Raw genomic sequence first — 18,628 nt, 5'->3', positions numbered from 1 at the left:
CATCTGGTCACAAGCTAGTGTAACGTCTCGGAAACCTCTGCAATCACTTCACTAACTGTTGAAATCCTGGACACGAAACCAAGCATTTCTCTTCATTGTCCAATATTACAAAAACACAGATTACTCAACTGGGAGAACACGGTCAAATATTAAACTCTATGTCTCGTCTATAAAATGATTCAGTCTATCATGCCCTCCTCTCCACCAGTTTGACAACCAGAGGTCCAGCGAGGGGAGATTGGATCAGTCCATTTAGGACAAGTCTATTTGGCCAAACTGCTTTTTCTGTTCGAGCTGCTACTGAGTGGAACCTCACCCCCAAAACCATCAGACATCTAAACACATACAGTACATATAAAGAAATGGCTCAGTGATCATCAGAGCTGTCAACATTACCCTAACTGCTAGACCTGCTCTCAACGCCCCTGCTGGCTTCTGGCCTTGTGTCTGTCTGTCTGTGTGTCTGTGTGCGTTTGTCTGTCTGTGTGTGTCTGTGTGTGTGTGTGTGTGTGTGTCTGTGTGTGACTGTCTGTGTCTCTGTGTGACTGTCTGTGTCTCTGTGTGTGTGTGTGTGTGTGTGTGTGTGTGTGTGTCTGTGTGTGTGTGTGTCTCTCTCCCAGGCCAGAATAGGAAATGAACTAACAATGTAAAGATCAACAAGCCACTGACACATATGTTCAGATTTGATTAATTCAATAAGTTATTGTGTGTTAACTCCAGCAGCTGTGTTCATATAATAACATCAGCATCCGGAGCCTCGTTGGTTACTATAGCAACACTCAGCCCAGAGTCGTAGTCTCCCCAAAACAAGTCTCCTTTTTATTTTTAAAGAACTTCACACAAAAATAATCTGGCTCTCTGCCAGAAAAACTCTCTAATACTTAAATATCAAGTATTTACTGGCTGTAAAATATAAAATACTTCCACAGAGAAACAAAATACTACACTTTAAAGTCTGTTATTACACATCTGCCTGTGTTATAACACATCTGTCTGTTATTATTACACATCTGTCTGTTATAACACATCTGTCTGTTATAACACATCTGTGTATGTGTTATAACACATCTGCCTGTTATAACACATCTGCCTGTTATAACACATCTGCCTGTTATAACACATCTGTGTTATAAACATGTCTGTTATAACACATCTGCCTGTGTGTTATAAACATCTGTGTTATAACACATCTGCCTGTGTTATAACACATCTGTCTGTGTTATAACACATCTGCCTGTGTTATAACACATCTGTCTGTGTTATAACACATCTGCCTGTGTGTTATAAACATCTGTGTTATAACACATCTGTCTGTGTTATAACACATCTGTCTGTGTTATAACACATCTGTGTGGCTGTTATAACATCTGCCTGTGTGTTATAACATCTGTCTGAGCTGTCCACTCCTAGGACGCCCTCCCTCCAGACGGCGGCATCTCGCCCGTCCCGGGCCAGATGTGGAGCGAACGCCACCTCCAGCCTGCGGCGGGCGCTGCTCTGGTCGCCCCGGGCAACCGTCCCCTGGAGACGCCGCATCATCAGCCGAACCATCACCTGATTGGCCCAGGCCAGCCCCAGAGCCGGGGACACGATGCCGGACACAGGCCTGAGACACAGAGAGAGACCGTTCATCACATCGGTCTGAAAACACTCCTTAAACACGCTGAAATATTCACAGACTCTGGTCTTCATCATTCAGAAAGAAAACGGTCTCTTTACCCCAAACTGTCATCGGAGCTGAAAACATCCGTCACCTGAAACACACACACAGGACAGGTGAGAGACACAGAGAGACACAGGACACACACGTGTGTGTGTGTGTGTGTGTGTGTGTGTGTTACCTGGTTGATACAGAGAACAGGTGTGTTGAACTCCAGGCTCAGCGTGTGCAGTGTGTGAGAGAAGCTGATCAGCTGTTTGCTCCTCTCTAGCCAATCAGAAGCCTGGAACTCCGACCTGAACAGCGCGGCCACCGAGTCCACCACCAGGAGGCGTACGTGACGGCGAGCCAGCAGCAGCGGGACGCGGCGAGACAGACACACCTGCAGGGCGTCCTGCAGGGAGACGCACAATCACTCAACACTGTTATACCACAGTTTTCACTTTCCTTCGATAGTTTTCCTTCATATTGTGTTTCGTTAACACATTTAAAACGAGCATCTTTACACCAAACTCCACTCACTTTTCTTTACATTTTAGTGAAATCTGTCAACATGTTTGTTATGTTTTGAAGAAGTTCTGCTATTAAGATCAACGTGTCCCTGGGTTAGTGGAAGACGTAGGTGCTCTTATACCCAATATACCCCAATATACCCCATAACCCCAATATACCCCATAACCCCAATATACCCCATATACCCCAATATACCCCATATACCCCAATATACCCCATAACCCCAATATACCCCATAACCCCAATATACCCAATATACCCCAATATACCCCATAACCCCAATATACCCCATAACCCCAATATACCCCATAACCCCAATATACCGCAATATACCCCAATATACCCAATATACCCCATAACCCCAATATACCCCAATATACCCCAATATACCCCAATATACCCTATAACCCCCAATATACCCCCATAACCCCAATATACCCCATAACCCCCAATATACCCCAATAACCCCAATATACCCCTAATATACCCCAATATACCCCAATAACCCCAATATACCCATAATATACCCCCAATAACCCCAATATACCCAATAACCCCTAATATACCCAATATACCCCAATATACCCCTAATATACCCAATAACCCCAATATACCCCAATATACCCCAATATACCTCATAACCCCAATAACCCCAATATACCCAATATACCGCAATATACCCCATAACCCCAATATACCCAATAACCCCAATATACCGCAATATACCCCATAACCCCAATATACCCAATATACCCCATAACCCCAATATACCGCAATATACCCCATAACCCCAATATACCCCATAACCCCAATATACCGAATAACCCCAATATCCCCAATATACCCCAATATACCGCAATAACCGCAATATACCCAATAACCCCAATAACCCCATACACCCAATATACCGAATAACCCTAATATACCCCAATAACCCCCAATATACCCAATAACCCCAATATACCGCAATACACCCAATAACCCTAATATACCGCAATATACCCCAATATACCCCATAACCCCAATATACCCAATAACCCCAATATACCCCAATATACCCAATAACCCCAATATACCCCAATATACCCAATAACCCCAATATACCGCAATATACCCAATAACCCCAATATACCCCATAACCCCAATATACCCCAATAAACCCCAATATACCCCAATATACCTCATAACCCCAATAACCCCAATATACCGCAATACACCCAATAACCCTAATATACCGCAATATACCCCAATATACCCAATAACCCCAATATACCCCATAACCCCAATATACCCAATAACCCTAATATACCCAATAACCCCAATATACCGCAATACACCCAATAACCCCAATACACCCAATAACCCCAATATACCCCATAACCCCAATATACCCCATACCGCTGGGTTTACAGTCCTTCCTCAAGGAAACATTCAATCTGAAAAAACAAACTATTTTTGTGTCTCTTTGTAGTCGGTTAGTGTACATTAGTGTGTGTTTGTGGTACTTTGTGTGCGTTTGTGGTACTTTGTGTGCGTTTGTGGTACTTTGTGTGCGTTTGTGGGAGTTTTGCATTTTCCACCTAAAACATGGCACAAACTGCAATACGAAGAGTGTGTGAAACTGCAGAAGCCCCAGCCGCAAGCCATCGACAACCCGAAAAAGCTCCAGCCCCAAAACAAAGCTCACTGCAAACTTCATTTTCCAGCAGTGTGCCTTATGAAAAGAAAAGTGACAAGTGGTGTACTATAACTAAAGCGGTGTCCTATCACACTGCTAAAGATGCGTCCCTGTTGCAACTGTGGAACAAGTCGGATTCAAAAAGCTACCGATAACTATGGACCCGAGAGAGGAGAAGCACTGCCACAAATGTACACTGAAATCAGACAGAGCCTTGCTGACCGGCTCACTAACGTGACCCATTTGGCATTGACCAGTGATATGTGGTCGAGCAGGACGTGTGAGCCTTACATGAAAAGCATCTGGTTGCTATAAGAACCCACAACGGGAGCAACATCGTCAAAGCGGTTGAGCTGAACGAGAGGCTGAGGATGCTTTGGTCACAGACTACACTTGGCTATTGGTGGGTGCAGTGTTGTAAGGAGGATTCTGGGAGTACTGGGTTTTATGCTGCGTTCTTGGCCAGAAAAACTGATTGTTAAATAGATTAATAAAACAACTTACAATACAGAATGGTAGATTTCAGAACCATATTTATTAGGTTATTGGATAAGAATTAGTGAAGCATTGATGGGTTTACCACTTTAATGTTACAGCTGGTAAAGGTGAGGTAATTATGACTTTAAAATGCTGGTTAGCCTGTTGAGATCGTCAAGGTAACATATATTTAGCTATTATGATAGACTGTAGTTTTTTCTCTGATTGAAAGAGCAAACCTCAAAGTAACTAGAAACTAATGTTGACACGTTGTGGAGTAGAAATATGAAGCAGCATTAAAAAATAGCATTAATACTAAGAACAACAAGAACAATACATGAGTAAAGGTACAGAGAGTATAGTCATCATTATAAATTAGACAAAAATAATACATAAAAATCAAGTAAATGAATCTAATATTTTATAGTTATGATTAGGACTGGTGTTAATAAAATAAAAATGTTTTAATCAATTTATTTTAGAATATTTCTAAAGCTTGATTTTATAAAGCACTTAGTTGTATGAGTGTGTTAAAGTGAAACCAGAGTCAAATGTCTCGCATAAGCACATTTGTTTAATAGTTTATGATTCTGACAGGACATGCCATGAGTGACAAGCGTGTCACCCATTTCTCTGTGCAAGAGAATTGTAAGCTGTTTTTCGTACAGCTGGAAGAAAAGGAGACATCTTGCTGAAGTCCAGATTCAGCTGGGTCTGCCAAGTCACCAACTCAACACCGAGTCTGCCACACGCTGGGGATCAAGGCAGCAGATGATAGAGAGTCCTGGAGCAGGAAGGAGCACTGGCCAAAGTCCTGTCTAATGACAAAAAGACCAGGCACCTTGTCCCTACCTGGCAGGACGTAGAGGTCCTAGAAGCAGTCCAAAAGGTCCTGAAACCTCACCAGGACTTAGTACGTGACTGTATCACATGTGAAACCTGTGCTGCACCTTTTTAACGAAACTCTCCTGGCATGTGAAGAGGGTGATAGCGAGCTTTGCAAATCGATCGAGACCAGCATTGTTGAGTACCTCAACAGCAAGTATTCTGACCCAGCCACTACTGACCTATTGGAGATAGGAGGAGCTTCATTTGTGGATCCACGGTTCAGGGCCACCTACATCCCAAGTGAAAAAGTCGATGCATTGAAGCACAGAGCTGTCTTGGAGGTGGAGACGCTACTGGCTGATCAGAGCAGCTGTCAACCGCCTTAGCTACGTGTGCCCACTGTGCCTGAGCCTGCAGATGGAGAGGCAGCAGTAGCACCAAAAGCTAAGACACTGGCAAGCTTCTTCAAGCAGCACACAGCCACCACCACTGCACCAACCAAGAGGGGGGGCTATTGAAAATGAACTAAGTTACTTGCAGTCAGCAAGTGTGGAGAGTGACACCGATCCCCTCAAGTGGTGGAAGGATCATGAAGTTGTCTTTCCAGCTCTGAGCCACCTGGCAAAAAAGTATCTCTTGGTACCAGCTACCAGTTCACCCTCCGAAAGGGTTTTCAGCTGCAGTGGCAATATGGTGACATCTCTGAAGCTGCTGTTTCTCTCACTAAATCTTTAAACGAAGGAGGACACGCTTATCGGTCTTCTAATGTCTACCTCAAGACAGCATTACTGTTTATCAAAGTAAAACAAGAGGGGGATGTTTGGGTTGATAGTCTGTTTGTTGTGCAGCTGGTTGAGACTGTTGAGATGAGAAATTGAGGTAACGAAAAGGAAAAGGTAATCTCAAGCTGAGGTTTAAAAAATGTTTTCTTAAAATGAGCACTTTATTTTGGTCTTTTATATATAAATGCTGCCCTTACTAGGGTTAGTCATCGGTTATTCTTTTGTAATGTTTGTTATTTGCATCTGTGGATTTGTTAGAAAGGAGAAAAATGTTGATATTGTACTTTTCACATAAATATATTTATTTCATAAAAAGATTGGCCTATTTTATAGGCTATTTTTTAAGATATTCTTTTATTAATTAGCTTTGATTTCCTGTTCTACAGTATTTGTTTACATGTTATTGTTATTTGAACAGCCGAGCATTTCATCATGAACCAGGTGAAGAAACCTGTTTATTATTTATTCATTTGATTTTGCAACTGTAGCCGGTTTCAATGAAACTACTTGTTATGTGTCATATTTGGCTTTGACTCAACATTTGCTCTCACTTTGCGGCAAAAATATCGGATATATCGATATTCAGCCTAAATATATTGGGATATGTCTTTTGGTCCATATCACCCAGCCCAAATAAATAAATAAATAAATACACACACACACACACACACACACACACACACACACTTTATATTCAAATACATTGTTTGGCTCATCACTACCTCCTGGATTACAACACATTATTATTACCGTGTAGAGGAACGGATGAATGGCTGTAGGTGTACTGAAACTACACAAATGTTTTCTTATATCCTGTTTAAGTAGTTTTTAGTAAGAAGTTGTTTCCCATGGCAACAGGGCAAACGGCTGCTCTTGTGTGAAGTAAATGCAACATTTTTTATCTTCCTGATAAGCTATATGGGACTTTTTGGATTATGACATCATGCAAGCCCTGCATATTTTGCGCAGAAATCGGCAATTTATGCGCCGATTTCTGGCTGATTACGCGTTGAGTTATGAGATTGCATAATCACGTTTTTCTGGAGGGACTGATTCGGCGTTGCTCCTAAACCTCACGGTGGCGGTAAAACGGCGAGCGTGTTCGGTGCGTCTGAGACTCACCAGGTCAGCGGCGTGCTCCACGTAGATGTGGTCGCTGAAGCCCCGGCGGCTGATCAGATCCCGCGGGATGTCAGGACGCAGAGAAGACTGACCCAGGATCAGCTGCTGCAGGCGCCGGATAGGGAACGAGTCCTCAGTGCAGATATACACCGCTCCTACGGGACACACAGAGTTACAGACCGGCAGCAAACGCACCGCTGCTGTAGACACACAGAGTTACAACACAGAGCAGACACTACCATCAGTCAGCTGTTAGTTTACCACAACACAGAGCAGACACCACCATCAGCGGTGATACAGGGTAACGTTGACTGACCTGAGTCCAGCCCTCCGTGCTGTGCTGGGTACTGGACCGACAGACAGAGCTGCAGAGCCAGCTGAGTCTTCCCCACTCCGCTCTCTCCACACAGCTCAGTGATGCCCCCCGCAGGCAGACCCCCCCGCAGCAGCTCGTCTAGGACGGGACAGCCCACGCTCAGTCTGAGGCCGCACTCTCCACGCTGCAGCAGGACGGCTACACACACACACACACACACACACACACACACACGCAGAAGTTAGTGCATGCTGTCACATCATTACTCATCAGCTTTTGGTATCTCAAGGGGGTGGGGGTGTATAACTGACCTGGGGTGGGGGTGTATGTCTTACCTGGGGTGGGGGTGTATATCTGACCTGGGGTGGGGGTGTATAACTGACCTGGGGTGGGGGGGGGGGGGTGTATGTCTTACCTGGGGTGGGGGTGTATAACTGACCTGGAGTGGGGGGGTGGCGGTGTATGTCTTACCTGGGGTGGGGGTGTATAACTTACCTGGGGTGGGGGGGTGGCGTCTGCAGGCCGTAGCAGCGGCGGTCTGCAGCTGCTGGACGTCTGAGCGGGACAGACCGGTGAGTCTCTGCAGGTCTGGACCAGAAACACACAGCGCCTCCCGCACAGACTTCAGTTTCACTGAGGGGGGGTAACAAGGCAACCATGGCAACGAAAACACCACAGAGCAGCAAACTGTGTACATTTCACATCTTACAACTGAACTCTGACACTTTTTCATTTAATGAAACTCCAACCAAACTCAATAATAAATCTGACCGTTTTAACGTGGCTAACAAATGCTTCATCTTATCTACATCAACATCTTAAGGAACATTTGGCGTACATGCATTCGTCATCAAGACATCACTAAAGTCCAAACATTACGAAGTTAAGTTAAAACTAATCTACACATCTTTCCCCGATAGACATTTAAGATAATGACGTATGCGCCGATAGTACTACTAAAACATCTAGTTTAGGGCAATGTGTTCCGTTATGGCTATATGGTCAATACATTTGAAAATATTCGCTAAAACATTAAATTGTGGTTTATCTGAAGGGAGCTCCGTCTATACACGGCCACCTATTCATTACACAGCTACAGTTCAGCTTCTAGAGGAACAGAACATCTAGTTATATACACTTTATGATGGCCGATTACAATATTAAAACATATAGCTTAAGACAAAGTGTTAGTTTGTGTTATATAATGTTACTACATTTGATGGTAAGCGATGAAATGGTTAATTGTGATATTTCTGAGTGAAGCCTGGAGTGTAGGCTGTTTTACTGTTTTACCTCTCCTAACGGATGCTATGATCCTGGGGTTGAGCTCCAGTTGGTCCCAGTCCATCTCCCCGCTGCGGACATGCTGTCCCCGCCGCTGCTTCACTCTCACACTGCGACAAAAACTCACAAAACTGGCTTTAATTCACTAATTAATAAGTCTATTGGTTTGTTTCTGCCCGGACCACTTCACACACCAAATACCCGCCAGAAAACGAAACGTCATCACGCACCGCCTGTTGGAAGGTACCATTTATCCGGCTCGGCGGGAGGTAACAGGTCCCGGGTTAAAAGTAAATCCAGTTTATTTTGTTATATATTAACAATGTAACCTTTTTTATTTCATAACTAAAACACGTAATGCAAACTAATAACTTTTAATACAGTTTTGTAATTCTTCCCGCAATCGATCAACACACTACCCCCCCACGCGCGATCTCTGGACCCAGTGACGTCAGCGCGCTGCGTCGCAGGACGAAAACAAACCCATCGGTGAAGACAAAACAGCAGCCAAACAATGAGCCGTTTCTGTGATCAGTGATCAGTTATTTAAGTCATAAACAGTTACATGTCTGTCTGACCGGAAAACAACATGGATTCACCCGGACAGTAAACCTGGAGACCGCAACGGCTCCACCGTGTTTCTAACCGCCAAAACAAACTGATCTCCGTTGTTCTTTACTGACGGTGAGTCATTCGTTACATTACATTACATGTCTGGCGCAACTAGGGGTTAAGTGCCTTGCTCAGGGACACATTGGTTGATGTATCGCAGTGGGAATCGAACCCACATCTCCCACACCAAAGGCACGGGTCATATCCGCTGCGCCATCACCACCTCGCTAGTTAACTACTCACTGCTTTGGATTATACAAAACAAACAATATATCCCCACTAGAAACAGAAACAATATAGACAGGTTGAGGAGTAAAGGATGATGATAAATGATTATTTTAATGATGGAGCATAGTGCAAAGGATGCTGGAATAAATAAGTATTATGTTATAAGTATTATATACAGTATGAACAATATGAACAGCTCTGAAACAGAATGATGAATAAATATTAAGTGGAACCAGTAAACAGGTGCTGATTAGAGAGTGTTGCTGGGATATTGCTCAGGAATTGAACCTGCCACTGTGAGTCAGAAGTCAGCTGTTCATCAGACTGATCATCTATTATTAACCCCAACTACTGACGTCTCCGTTATTAACCCCAACTACTGACGTCTGTTATTAACCCCAACTACTGACGTCTCCGTCATTAACCCCAACTACTGACGTCTCCGTCATTAACCCCACCTAATGACGTCTCCGTTATTAACCCCCACCTACTGACGTCTCCGTTATTAACCCCCACCTACTGACGTCTGTTATTAACCCCACCTACTGACGTCTGTTATTAACCCCACCTACTGACGTCTGTTATTAACCCCACCTACTGACGTCTGTTATTAACCCCAACTACTGACGTCTCCGTTATTAACCCCAACTACTGACGTCTGTTATTAACCCCAACTACTGACGTCTCCGTCATTAACCCCACCTAATGACGTCTCCGTTATTAACCCCAACTAATGACGTCTCTGTTATTAACCCCAACTAATCACCCTTCCCGACCAGACTGATGGCGTCTGCTTTAGAAAGTTAACGAGTCATAAGTTAGCGGTAAAATGCAGTTGGGTTGTCGAGGTCAAAACACAATATGTAGCAGCTGTGAATCAAATAAACATATTATAAATAATGTTATGTCATGTTTTACTCTCACACTACAGAAGGCCCATGTTGAGGATGAGGAGCTGCCTGAACCAGAGCTATCAGTCTGAAACAGAGCTCAACAGTCCCACCAGTGCAATTAATTAGGTTATTAATCTGTTTTTACTGTGTGACACACGTGCCTTAAAAGCAATTAGATCTGTTCCTAAAATGTATTGAAGTAGCCAGCCCTAATGCTGCTCCCTCTTCTAGTTGTAGTTTAATGCATGAATACTGAAACACTAGTTCATCTGGTTTGTATCTGAAACATTGAAGCCTCCCGGCTGCTTGCCTCTGTCCCTGCAGGCTGCGTGACCTCTGACCCCCACCATGAGCTCCCGAGTGTGCAGGACGTGCGGGGGGGCAGATATCGACGTGGACCAGGCTCGGGGCAGCGCCGTGTGCACCGGCTGTGGCTCGGTTCTGGAGGACAACATCATCGTTTCTGAGGTTCAGTTCGTGGAGGGAAGTGGAGGAGTTTCATCTGCTGTGGGACAGTTCGTCTCCGCTGACGGTGAGACAAACATTCACGCACTTCTAGTTTAAACTCTTAAAATACACAAACTACAGATTTCTGACTGGAGTCTGGTACAGCACTGACACACTAAAGTCGCTTTTCCATCACGTGGTACCTGCTCGACTCGCCTCTACTCGCCTTTTTTGGTTTTCCATTACGAAAAGAAGTCCCTGGTACCTGCTAACAGGTACTGTGTTTAGTACCACCTCAGTGGAGGTTCCCAGCGAGCTGAGGCGATACCAAAAGGTGACGTGAAAGAGACAGGCGGGGGCGTCCTGAACAAACCCGCCATTCTTAAATAGTTTATCCAGCTGTGTTTATTTCTGCTGCCTCCAGCTTCATCTGAAACTAAATGTGTCTTCTGGCAACAACAACACACCTTCCACGTTCTGGGTGTCGCGTGAGGTCACGGCAGTTTCCTGCGGCGCTGCTTGTTTTACAGTTCTGCGGAGGCTCCAGGCAGAGCTTTCGCCGTAGCCACGTACACACACGGCCGGCTCGACGCACGCAGCAGCGCACAAGTATAAACATCAGGCCGCTTACATCGGCTATGGAGAAAGCTCTGCGTGGAGCCTCCACAGAACTGGAAAACAAGCTCAAGTGGCCTGATGTTTATAACCGGCATATAACGACCAGCCACGCTGAGGCAGTACTAACATCTGCAATGGAAAACGGATGCACAGTGTGTCGAGTCGAGGCGAGCAGGTACCATGTGATGGAAAAACGCCATAACAGCAGATTTCTGACTGGAGTCTGGCACTATCTGTACACAGAATTGACAGTTTAAAGAAATATTTTGGCTTCTGAGAAGTCACTTTAGTTTAGCTTTTTTAACGAGACACCAAAGTTGCTCCAGCCAAAATCTGTTCTCTCTAGTTCGTAGCAGCCATCTTCTTTTAACAGATACATCCGTCAGTAACACGTCACAACTCAATTCTTGATTGGCCAACGGCACGCTCAAATCAAATTTACCCATCTTTCTCCGACATCATTTCTGATACAGTGATGCCCTGAACAGGTAAGTGGGTCTTATATTTACTCCGTTACGGTTGAAACCTGAATAGTGGTGTGTTTTTCAAACTGAGCATCAAAACTCAAACAGCTGAATGTGAACAAACTGAAGCTTTATTGACTCAGGTTCTGCAGACAGTTTGTTTCTGTTCTTCATCAGCGGAGCCGTTTACCTGCGAGGACAGAAACACGTTTAAACCCTCAAGGCCCTTGACCCGCATAACAGACATGAGACATTCACTGCACCATTTATCCTAAAGGCCGTTTTATGGTTGTGTGTAGAATCGATGGCGTGCCCCTGCAGACCCCTCCGCGTCTACGCCGTAGCCTGACGTCACCTCTCCAAACATGAAACTACACGTCTCTCGGCTGTGGCTTGGTAGCGTTGCATTCCCCCCCCTCCCCCCGACTCATTTCCTGGTTCTCCTTCTCCATCAACAACATGAAATCAAGGAGAGGGTTAACTTTTCCTGCTACAGATTTCCCACACCCACAAGCAGAATAACGTTGGTCTGGTAGCCCTTTACTACTCAGGCGAGCAGCAGAATAATGTTCAGATCTGTCAGCGTACCTCTCAGGATGCCTTGATGATCACTGGCTCCGTACTGAGCGCCACAGTCCGACCCGGCGGTCTGCAGGTCAGAATCAGTGAACCCTGCTCCCCCTGCACTGGGAGAGTTCAGGACGCTGAGGTTCTGCAGGTTCTGTAGTTTGGGTTGGTCCCAGGATTGGAGTCTTCCTGAGAGGCCGGGAGTGAGTCTGACTCTGATGTTTGATGCTCCTAATGGACGATAGAAACAGAAACAAAGATTTAGTTATGACTACAGCTGCAACTACAGATTATCTTCATGTTGGATTATCTTCTGGATGAATGGATCAGTTGTTTGGGACTAAAGGCCCCGATACACCAACCCGACTGCCGACCATCGGCCAACCGTCAGTCGGACTGATCAGTCGGCTCCCGTCTCTCAAAAAAGTGTCTCAACACACCGAAGCAACGCCGACTTGAGCGTACGTTCTGCGCGTGCGTGAGACGTAATTCGTCTCCATAACAGCAGGCGGCGCTAATCTGTATTGTCACCCAAAAAATTAAAACCGGAAATGAGGGAACATCTCTCTAGACCTGGTAAACACAGAGCACGCTGTCGTCAGTCATTGTTTTCATCAGAGAGTGGTGATAGTAGTCAAGAAGGATCCTTGTTGTCATTACTCGCTGAACGGAAGAAAATACCACGTCTAGTAATAAGATACTGCCGTTGTCAGCTCCGGTTTTCTCGTGCACTGATTCGCTAGTCAAAGGCTAGCACTCCACCAATCAGATGGGTCATTGAGTCAGACTGCCTACTGGCCAATTCAACAAGTCAAATCTGCCCAAATGAAGGCCGACGGCTCCTCTGACGGCCGACGGCACAGAACACACCGAACAGACTCGAGTCACCGACCTCGCCAGACTGTCTGACGGCCGATAATCAGGTTGGTGTGTCAGCGCCTTAAAGCATATCGTCCCAGCCCTAAAAAGTAATTATCTGATTCTCGTCCCTACCTGTCTGAGGGACTTCCTGTCCTCCCCCGTTTTCTGTCTCAGATACAGACTGGACAAGCGCCGACTCTACCCGTTTCTGCTGGTTTGGGTACAGATAAACCACTTTCTGTTGGTCAGTAGATGGACCAGGTAGTCTCTGGTGGTCTGGAGATGGACCAGGTAGTCTCTGGTGGTCTGGAGATGGACCAGGTAGTCTCTGGTGGTCTGGAGATGAGAGATCTGTTCTCGCCTCTCGGACGTTTGGGCCTCTGTGTTCAGGAAGCTGTTGGGACGGCCAGCGGTTCCCGTCCACGCTGACAGCTGTGGGATTAGAGATTTGGGAGTTTGCATGGTGGAAAACGGGTTCCTGGTTTAGCTGAAGTCCAGAAGACAAAAACCTGCTCTGAGGTTTGACTCGGATGGTCTGCACTTCGGGCCGGACCGTCTCCCTCCGTTCAACGGTTCCTGGTCTTTCTGGGTTCAGGCCGACCCGGTCAGTTGCAGCAGAGGTCAGTTCAGACGCCAGTGACAAGCTGGACTCTGTGTTTTTGGCTGTGATGCGTTTGGTATCAGCAGGAATGTAGCCGTTGTGTAGTTCTGCGCTGTACGGAGCCGGATGAAGCCGAGAGGTTTGAAAACGATGGTTCTGATTGAGAGGCAGGGCTGCCTCGGCTGACGGCTCTGCCGTTTGGTGGATCACGTTAGTCGGGATGTTGAAAGCATTTCCAGAAATCGGATGCCAACAGTCTGTAGCAGGGAGTTCATCTGCTGAATCTGCTGGAGAATAAAACAGATTTTAACATGCTGTCGTTCAATATAAACTGGATTTGCATCGTTAACCCTGACTGACTATGTTTACATGCACATAATATTCTGGTCCATGACTAATGACTGAATATTCCCCTAATATTCCCTGTTTACGTGGAGCCGTGTGAAACAGGATGGGTTACCCTAACCCTTTAGGCTCTGACACACCAACCCGACGGCCGACAGTCTGACTGATCAGTCGGCGCCCGTCTCTCAAAAAAGTGCCTCATAACTAGGGCTGGGCGATATGGAGAAAATCAAATATCACGGTATTTTTAACCAAACACCTCGATGTTGATACTGAAACGATATTGTAAGGTTGACAATTGGTGCTTTCACAAAATATCTTCCACATTTAGATTAGATAAATAACCATCATAATGTGGATATAATGATTAAGTGGTTAAAGGCAAATAATAGAAGAGCTAAAACAGTCCGGTAAGTTCAGACAATGACATCACTTCACTGTAATGCAGCCTTTACAACCAGGAAAAGACTAAACTCACCATAGAACGATATTACAATTCTTCAAAATCTAAGACGATATCGATATATTGAAATATTGCCCAGCCCTACTCAGAACACACCGAAGTGACGACGACGACTTACGTTCTGCGCGTGCGTGAGACGTAATTCGTCTCCATAACAGCAGGTGGCGCTAATCTGTATTGTCAGCCAAAAAATGAAAAACCGGAAATGAGGGAACATCTCTCTAGACCTGGTAAACACAGAGCACGCGGTCGTCAGTCAGTTTTCATCAGAGAGTGGTGATAGTAGTCAAGAAGGATCCTTGTTGTCATTACTCGCTGAACGGAAGAAAATACCACGTCTAGTAACAAGATACTGGTGTTAGCAGCTCTCTGATTCACTACTCAAGGGCTAGCACTCCACCAATCAGATTGGTCATTGAGTCCGACTGCCCACTGGCTGATTCAACAAGTCAAATCGGCCAAAATGAAGGCCGACGGCTCCTCCGACTGACGACGGCACAGAACACACGAACAGACTCGAGTCACAGACCTCGCCAGACGGCCGATAATCGGGTTGGTGTGTCAGCGCCTTTACCTGTTCATTGGAAGCCAAAGGTTGAAAGTACTCACTGTCACCTTGGAGGCTCTTGAAGACTTTGATTGATCCGAGTCCTGGCGTCTCCGATGTGAAGACTCGGTCAACAGACAGTCTGTTTACTCCGCTGAGTGGATAGAAGCACCGCACCGTCAACCTGGCCAAGAATCACACGTCTTTATCAGCAGTCTTTTACATTTCAGTGTTTCTTTGAGTCAAGTTTAGTTTTAGGTATTGGCTGCAGTCAATGCCTCTGACAAAGAATCAGGCACTACCAATTTAGGAAGTGTTCACAAGGGTTTTCCTCACTTGAACTGAGATTCTCTGGAGATTAAGTTTGGTCCGTCTGAAATCAGCTGTCTGTCGTGGAGGATCTCGTTCTCATAAATCATGTACGACTCCCCGACCTGTGAAACATCTTCAGTTACAAAACGTCACTACAACTTTAAGAATGTACACATCTGACCATCTGCAGCCATCTTGCTTGCTTGGTCATCTCTTCTCGCTCGTTTCCCCATCAAGACCCCAAACAACAAGGGACCCAGGTCACCCTCTTCATGGTAATCTGACTGGTAGGGTTATGGAACGTAGTGGTAGGCTAAGGCCTCCTGTGACTAAGTGGTATGCGTTCTCTCTTTTATACCTCAGGCTAGCAGACAGCACAACAAGCACTTTAAACCTACATTTTTATAAATTTCTGTACTGTATTTATGGTCTCTCTTTTTATGGGCATTAAGGTGGGTATGAGCACTGTAATTTCCCTATGGATGAAATAAACTTGACCATCAGCAAATATTAACATTTAAGCTGGAACCTGTGAATATTTGGTGTTTTAAAACTTAATTATTTGAAAGATTAAATATCAAAACTTTGAATGGTTAATGGTTTCAGCTCTGATTCTGTGGTACAGTGCTCCTGGTAAAGTCATTAACACAGGCGCGCACCTACATACTAAGCCGTTTTAAATTTAAAATGTTCAATGCCTTACGCGCTGATGTGACCGAGCCTGACCCGAACATCATTTCTAAATATCTGTCCGAACCGGTCTGGCCCGTTGGGTCCTGTCGTGCTCGGTTCGGGTACCCATCCTCTAGTGGCGATACCCAGCCCTACGGATTTTCCATTATATGGCTTTGAAGTTTGCATTCAATATAATCCTATGTAGTATTAAAATGTCTTCAATGTAATGTGAGGATCCTGGGCTACCCTGCCCCTCTTCCAAAGAGCGTTGTTTAAATGTCGTCCTCTGTAGTTAAATGTAGTTATCTGTAGTTAAGTGTAACGTGAGGATCCTGAGCGTTGTTGGCGAACACGTTTTCAGTGTTTTTGGGTCTCACCAGAGCTCTGGTCCCACACGAGTCCAAGTTGAACTCAAACAGGACTCTGGATCCATCCGTCTGTTTGGGCTTGCAGTTGGGGTCCAACAGAGTGGTTCTGTCGGGCTGCACCAAGGGCCAGGTGGAGGTGGTCGTGGTCACCACCACCATGGTCCCGTCGGCTGAACACACTGACACACCAGCAGACAACAGTTAGGGCGGGACACACAGACAGAGGGCACGGTGAGGGACATGTCAGGCTTCAGCTGGAAATGTTCTTCTGCTGATCTCAAAGGTAAAAAGGTACTTTATGGTCACATACATGTAGTGAAATTCATTCCCTGCATTTAACCCATCCCTCAAGGGAGCAGTGGGCAGCCAATTACAGCGCCCGGGGACCAACTCCAGATCTAAGCTGGTGCCTTGCTCAAGGGCACTCACTGGAGAACCTAGTACATGTTTTTTGATGGTGGCGGAAACCCACGCAAACATGGGGAGGACATACAAACTGCACACAGAAAGGCCCAGAACCTTCTTACTGTGAGGCCACAGTGCCAACCATTGGGTCAGACTAGAAAATATCAGACCGGAGGTGCATACACATTAATATTCTGAGAGCATATTCTGTTTGGATATTCAGAATAAGGCCTTTTTCATGTGCGATATGTCGGTATTATTTATGTATTTAATTTGGTTTTAGAAGCATTCTTTGGACATGGCTCATTCAAAATCTGCATCTTGATCAGAGTTTTTAAATGCAGTTTGTGACAGTTTACGGCTTACGGTCAGCTCTGCGTTGCTATGGTTACTGTACACAAACCAAGCAGCCGACGGTTTGCAGGGCTGCGGTAGAGATGCATGGCCAAAAGAAAACAAGCAGAAACACAGCTACTTTTAAACATTATCAAAGACTTGGATATTTCTTTTGAAGATAATGTTTTGGGCTTTTTGTGGCCTTTATTTGAGAGGACAGCTTGAAGACAGGAAAGGAGGTAGAGATAGGGATGAAATGCTGCAAAGGGCAGTGGGTCGGACTTGAATTTGGGCTGCTGCGGTAAGAACTGAGCCTTGGTATATGGGGCGCACGCTCCACCAAGTGAGCTACTAAGTGAGCTACCAGGGCGGCCACGAATATTCAAAATTCTTGATAATCTAAAGTGAACGGGAAGAGGGATCTCTTTTCCTGGCTAAAGGCAGGTAAATCTGGATCTAAAGTGATCGTGGTTACCTATCATGTCCTCGGTCTTGAAGAGGCAGCGTTTGGAGGTGGATGTCTGGACCTCCAAAGTTTTGGAGTCTCTCAGAAGAAGCCGAAATGTTCCATAAAAGTTTGACAATGTGACATCCTGTAAATGAAACAGAGGACCAGAATCAGATGGGTTCATGTTGACAGGTATATAAACCTTCTAATGGATGGAAATTACTGAAACTACAAAAGATTCAGCTGGGATCAAATCTCCGGATACGGATAACATTTTCAGATGCATGACATCGACTAAATTAAGACTAAGATGGACTCCCTGGTTCCTGGCACGCAATAGTGCCTTCTAAAACATCTTCCTGAGTTAATTAACCTAACTCTGTGACTAATTTAGCAGGAAACTGGGAGAAAATGTTGAGATTTGGATAATTTGAACACATTCCCCCAATGCATCGTGGACTCTTACATCGTAGGTGTATCCGACAGAGAACGCTGGGACTTCCAGCGTGGTCCTGAAGCCATCGCTGTGAAGGCTGTACCCTCTTTGGGCAGCCATTTGTGATGTCAGAGCCTCGTGGCCGACGCCCACCTCCCAGATACTCTCTGCTCGCGGTGTTATGACCACGCTGAAGGTGATTCCTCCGCCTGAACACTGAGCCGTAATCTCTGGAGGAACTGCAGAGGAGAAACAAAAGGGCCGCACTGATGCTTTCCAACTTCTTTCTGCAAAATGACATCATGACTTCACGTAAACATACACACCCACTTTCTTAAGCCA

At 45.4% G+C, this 18,628-nt stretch overlaps 3 protein-coding genes across 6 annotated transcripts in view; 1 reads left to right on the top strand and 2 right to left on the bottom strand.

Moving 5' to 3' along the window:
- Positions 1–1,124: 1,124 nt before the first annotated feature.
- xrcc3 (X-ray repair complementing defective repair in Chinese hamster cells 3) lies at positions 1,125–8,895 on the bottom strand. Of its 3 annotated transcripts, none has more exons than XM_078274562.1 (7): positions 8,670–8,895; positions 7,872–8,009; positions 7,377–7,574; positions 7,061–7,260; positions 1,842–2,054; positions 1,720–1,754; positions 1,125–1,606 (listed from the first exon to the last, which is right to left on the bottom strand). In XM_078274562.1, exons 1-7 carry the CDS (start codon positions 8,722–8,724, stop codon positions 1,297–1,299), a joined length of 1,149 nt encoding a protein of 382 aa, XP_078130688.1. In that variant the 5' UTR covers positions 8,725–8,895; the 3' UTR covers positions 1,125–1,296. The 3 variants fall into 3 exon arrangements, with proteins under 3 accessions (XP_078130688.1, XP_078130689.1, XP_078130690.1); XM_078274563.1 differs by having other exon boundaries at positions 7,061–7,257; XM_078274564.1 differs by having other exon boundaries at positions 7,061–7,215; positions 8,670–8,893.
- Positions 8,896–9,110: 215 nt separating this feature from the next.
- The window catches only part of brf1b (BRF1 general transcription factor IIIB subunit b), a 34,916-nt gene continuing 25,398 nt past the window's right edge, over positions 9,111–18,628 (top strand). Inside the window, exons 1-3 of one of the 2 annotated variants that reach the window (XM_078274560.1) lie at positions 9,111–9,344; positions 10,432–10,519; positions 10,718–10,925. In XM_078274560.1, coding sequence (XP_078130686.1) covers positions 10,742–10,925 — 184 coding nt within the window. In that variant the 5' untranslated portion in view covers positions 9,111–9,344; positions 10,432–10,519; positions 10,718–10,741. The remainder of the gene's footprint in view (positions 9,345–10,431; positions 10,520–10,717; positions 10,926–18,628) is intronic. The other variant, XM_078274561.1, reaches the window with a different exon arrangement.
- Positions 12,470–14,343, bottom strand: LOC144533805 (uncharacterized). The gene is made up of 3 exons (XM_078275371.1): positions 14,325–14,343; positions 13,483–14,235; positions 12,470–12,720 (listed from the first exon to the last, which is right to left on the bottom strand). Exons 1-3 carry the CDS (start codon positions 14,341–14,343, stop codon positions 12,470–12,472), a joined length of 1,023 nt encoding a protein of 340 aa, XP_078131497.1.

Source organism: Sander vitreus, chromosome 18, assembly GCF_031162955.1.
Source record: "Sander vitreus isolate 19-12246 chromosome 18, sanVit1, whole genome shotgun sequence".
Taxonomy (NCBI): Eukaryota; Metazoa; Chordata; class Actinopteri; order Perciformes; family Percidae; genus Sander; species Sander vitreus.
Note: the sequence above shows the minus strand (reverse complement) of the source record. Positions and strands in the feature narration are given on the sequence as shown.

What these genes read in the sequence shown, in the direction of transcription:
- xrcc3 (XM_078274562.1), bottom strand. Translation starts at nt 8,724, where the DNA reads ATGGACTGGGACCAACTGGAGCTCAACCCCAGGATCATAGCATCCGTT. An exon ending in TGGAGCACGCCGCTGACCTG is followed by an intron (nt 2,055 to 7,060) that starts GTGAGTCTCAGA and finishes GTCTCCCTGCAG; the next exon opens with GACGCCCTGCAGGTGTGTCT. An exon ending in CTGTTCTCTGTATCAACCAG is followed by an intron (nt 1,755 to 1,841) that starts GTAACACACACA and finishes TGTGTGTTTCAG; the next exon opens with GTGACGGATGTTTTCAGCTC.
- LOC144533805 (XM_078275371.1), bottom strand. An exon ending in ACAGGAAGTCCCTCAGACAG is followed by an intron (nt 12,721 to 13,482) that starts GTAGGGACGAGA and finishes ATCGTCCATTAG; the next exon opens with GAGCATCAAACATCAGAGTC.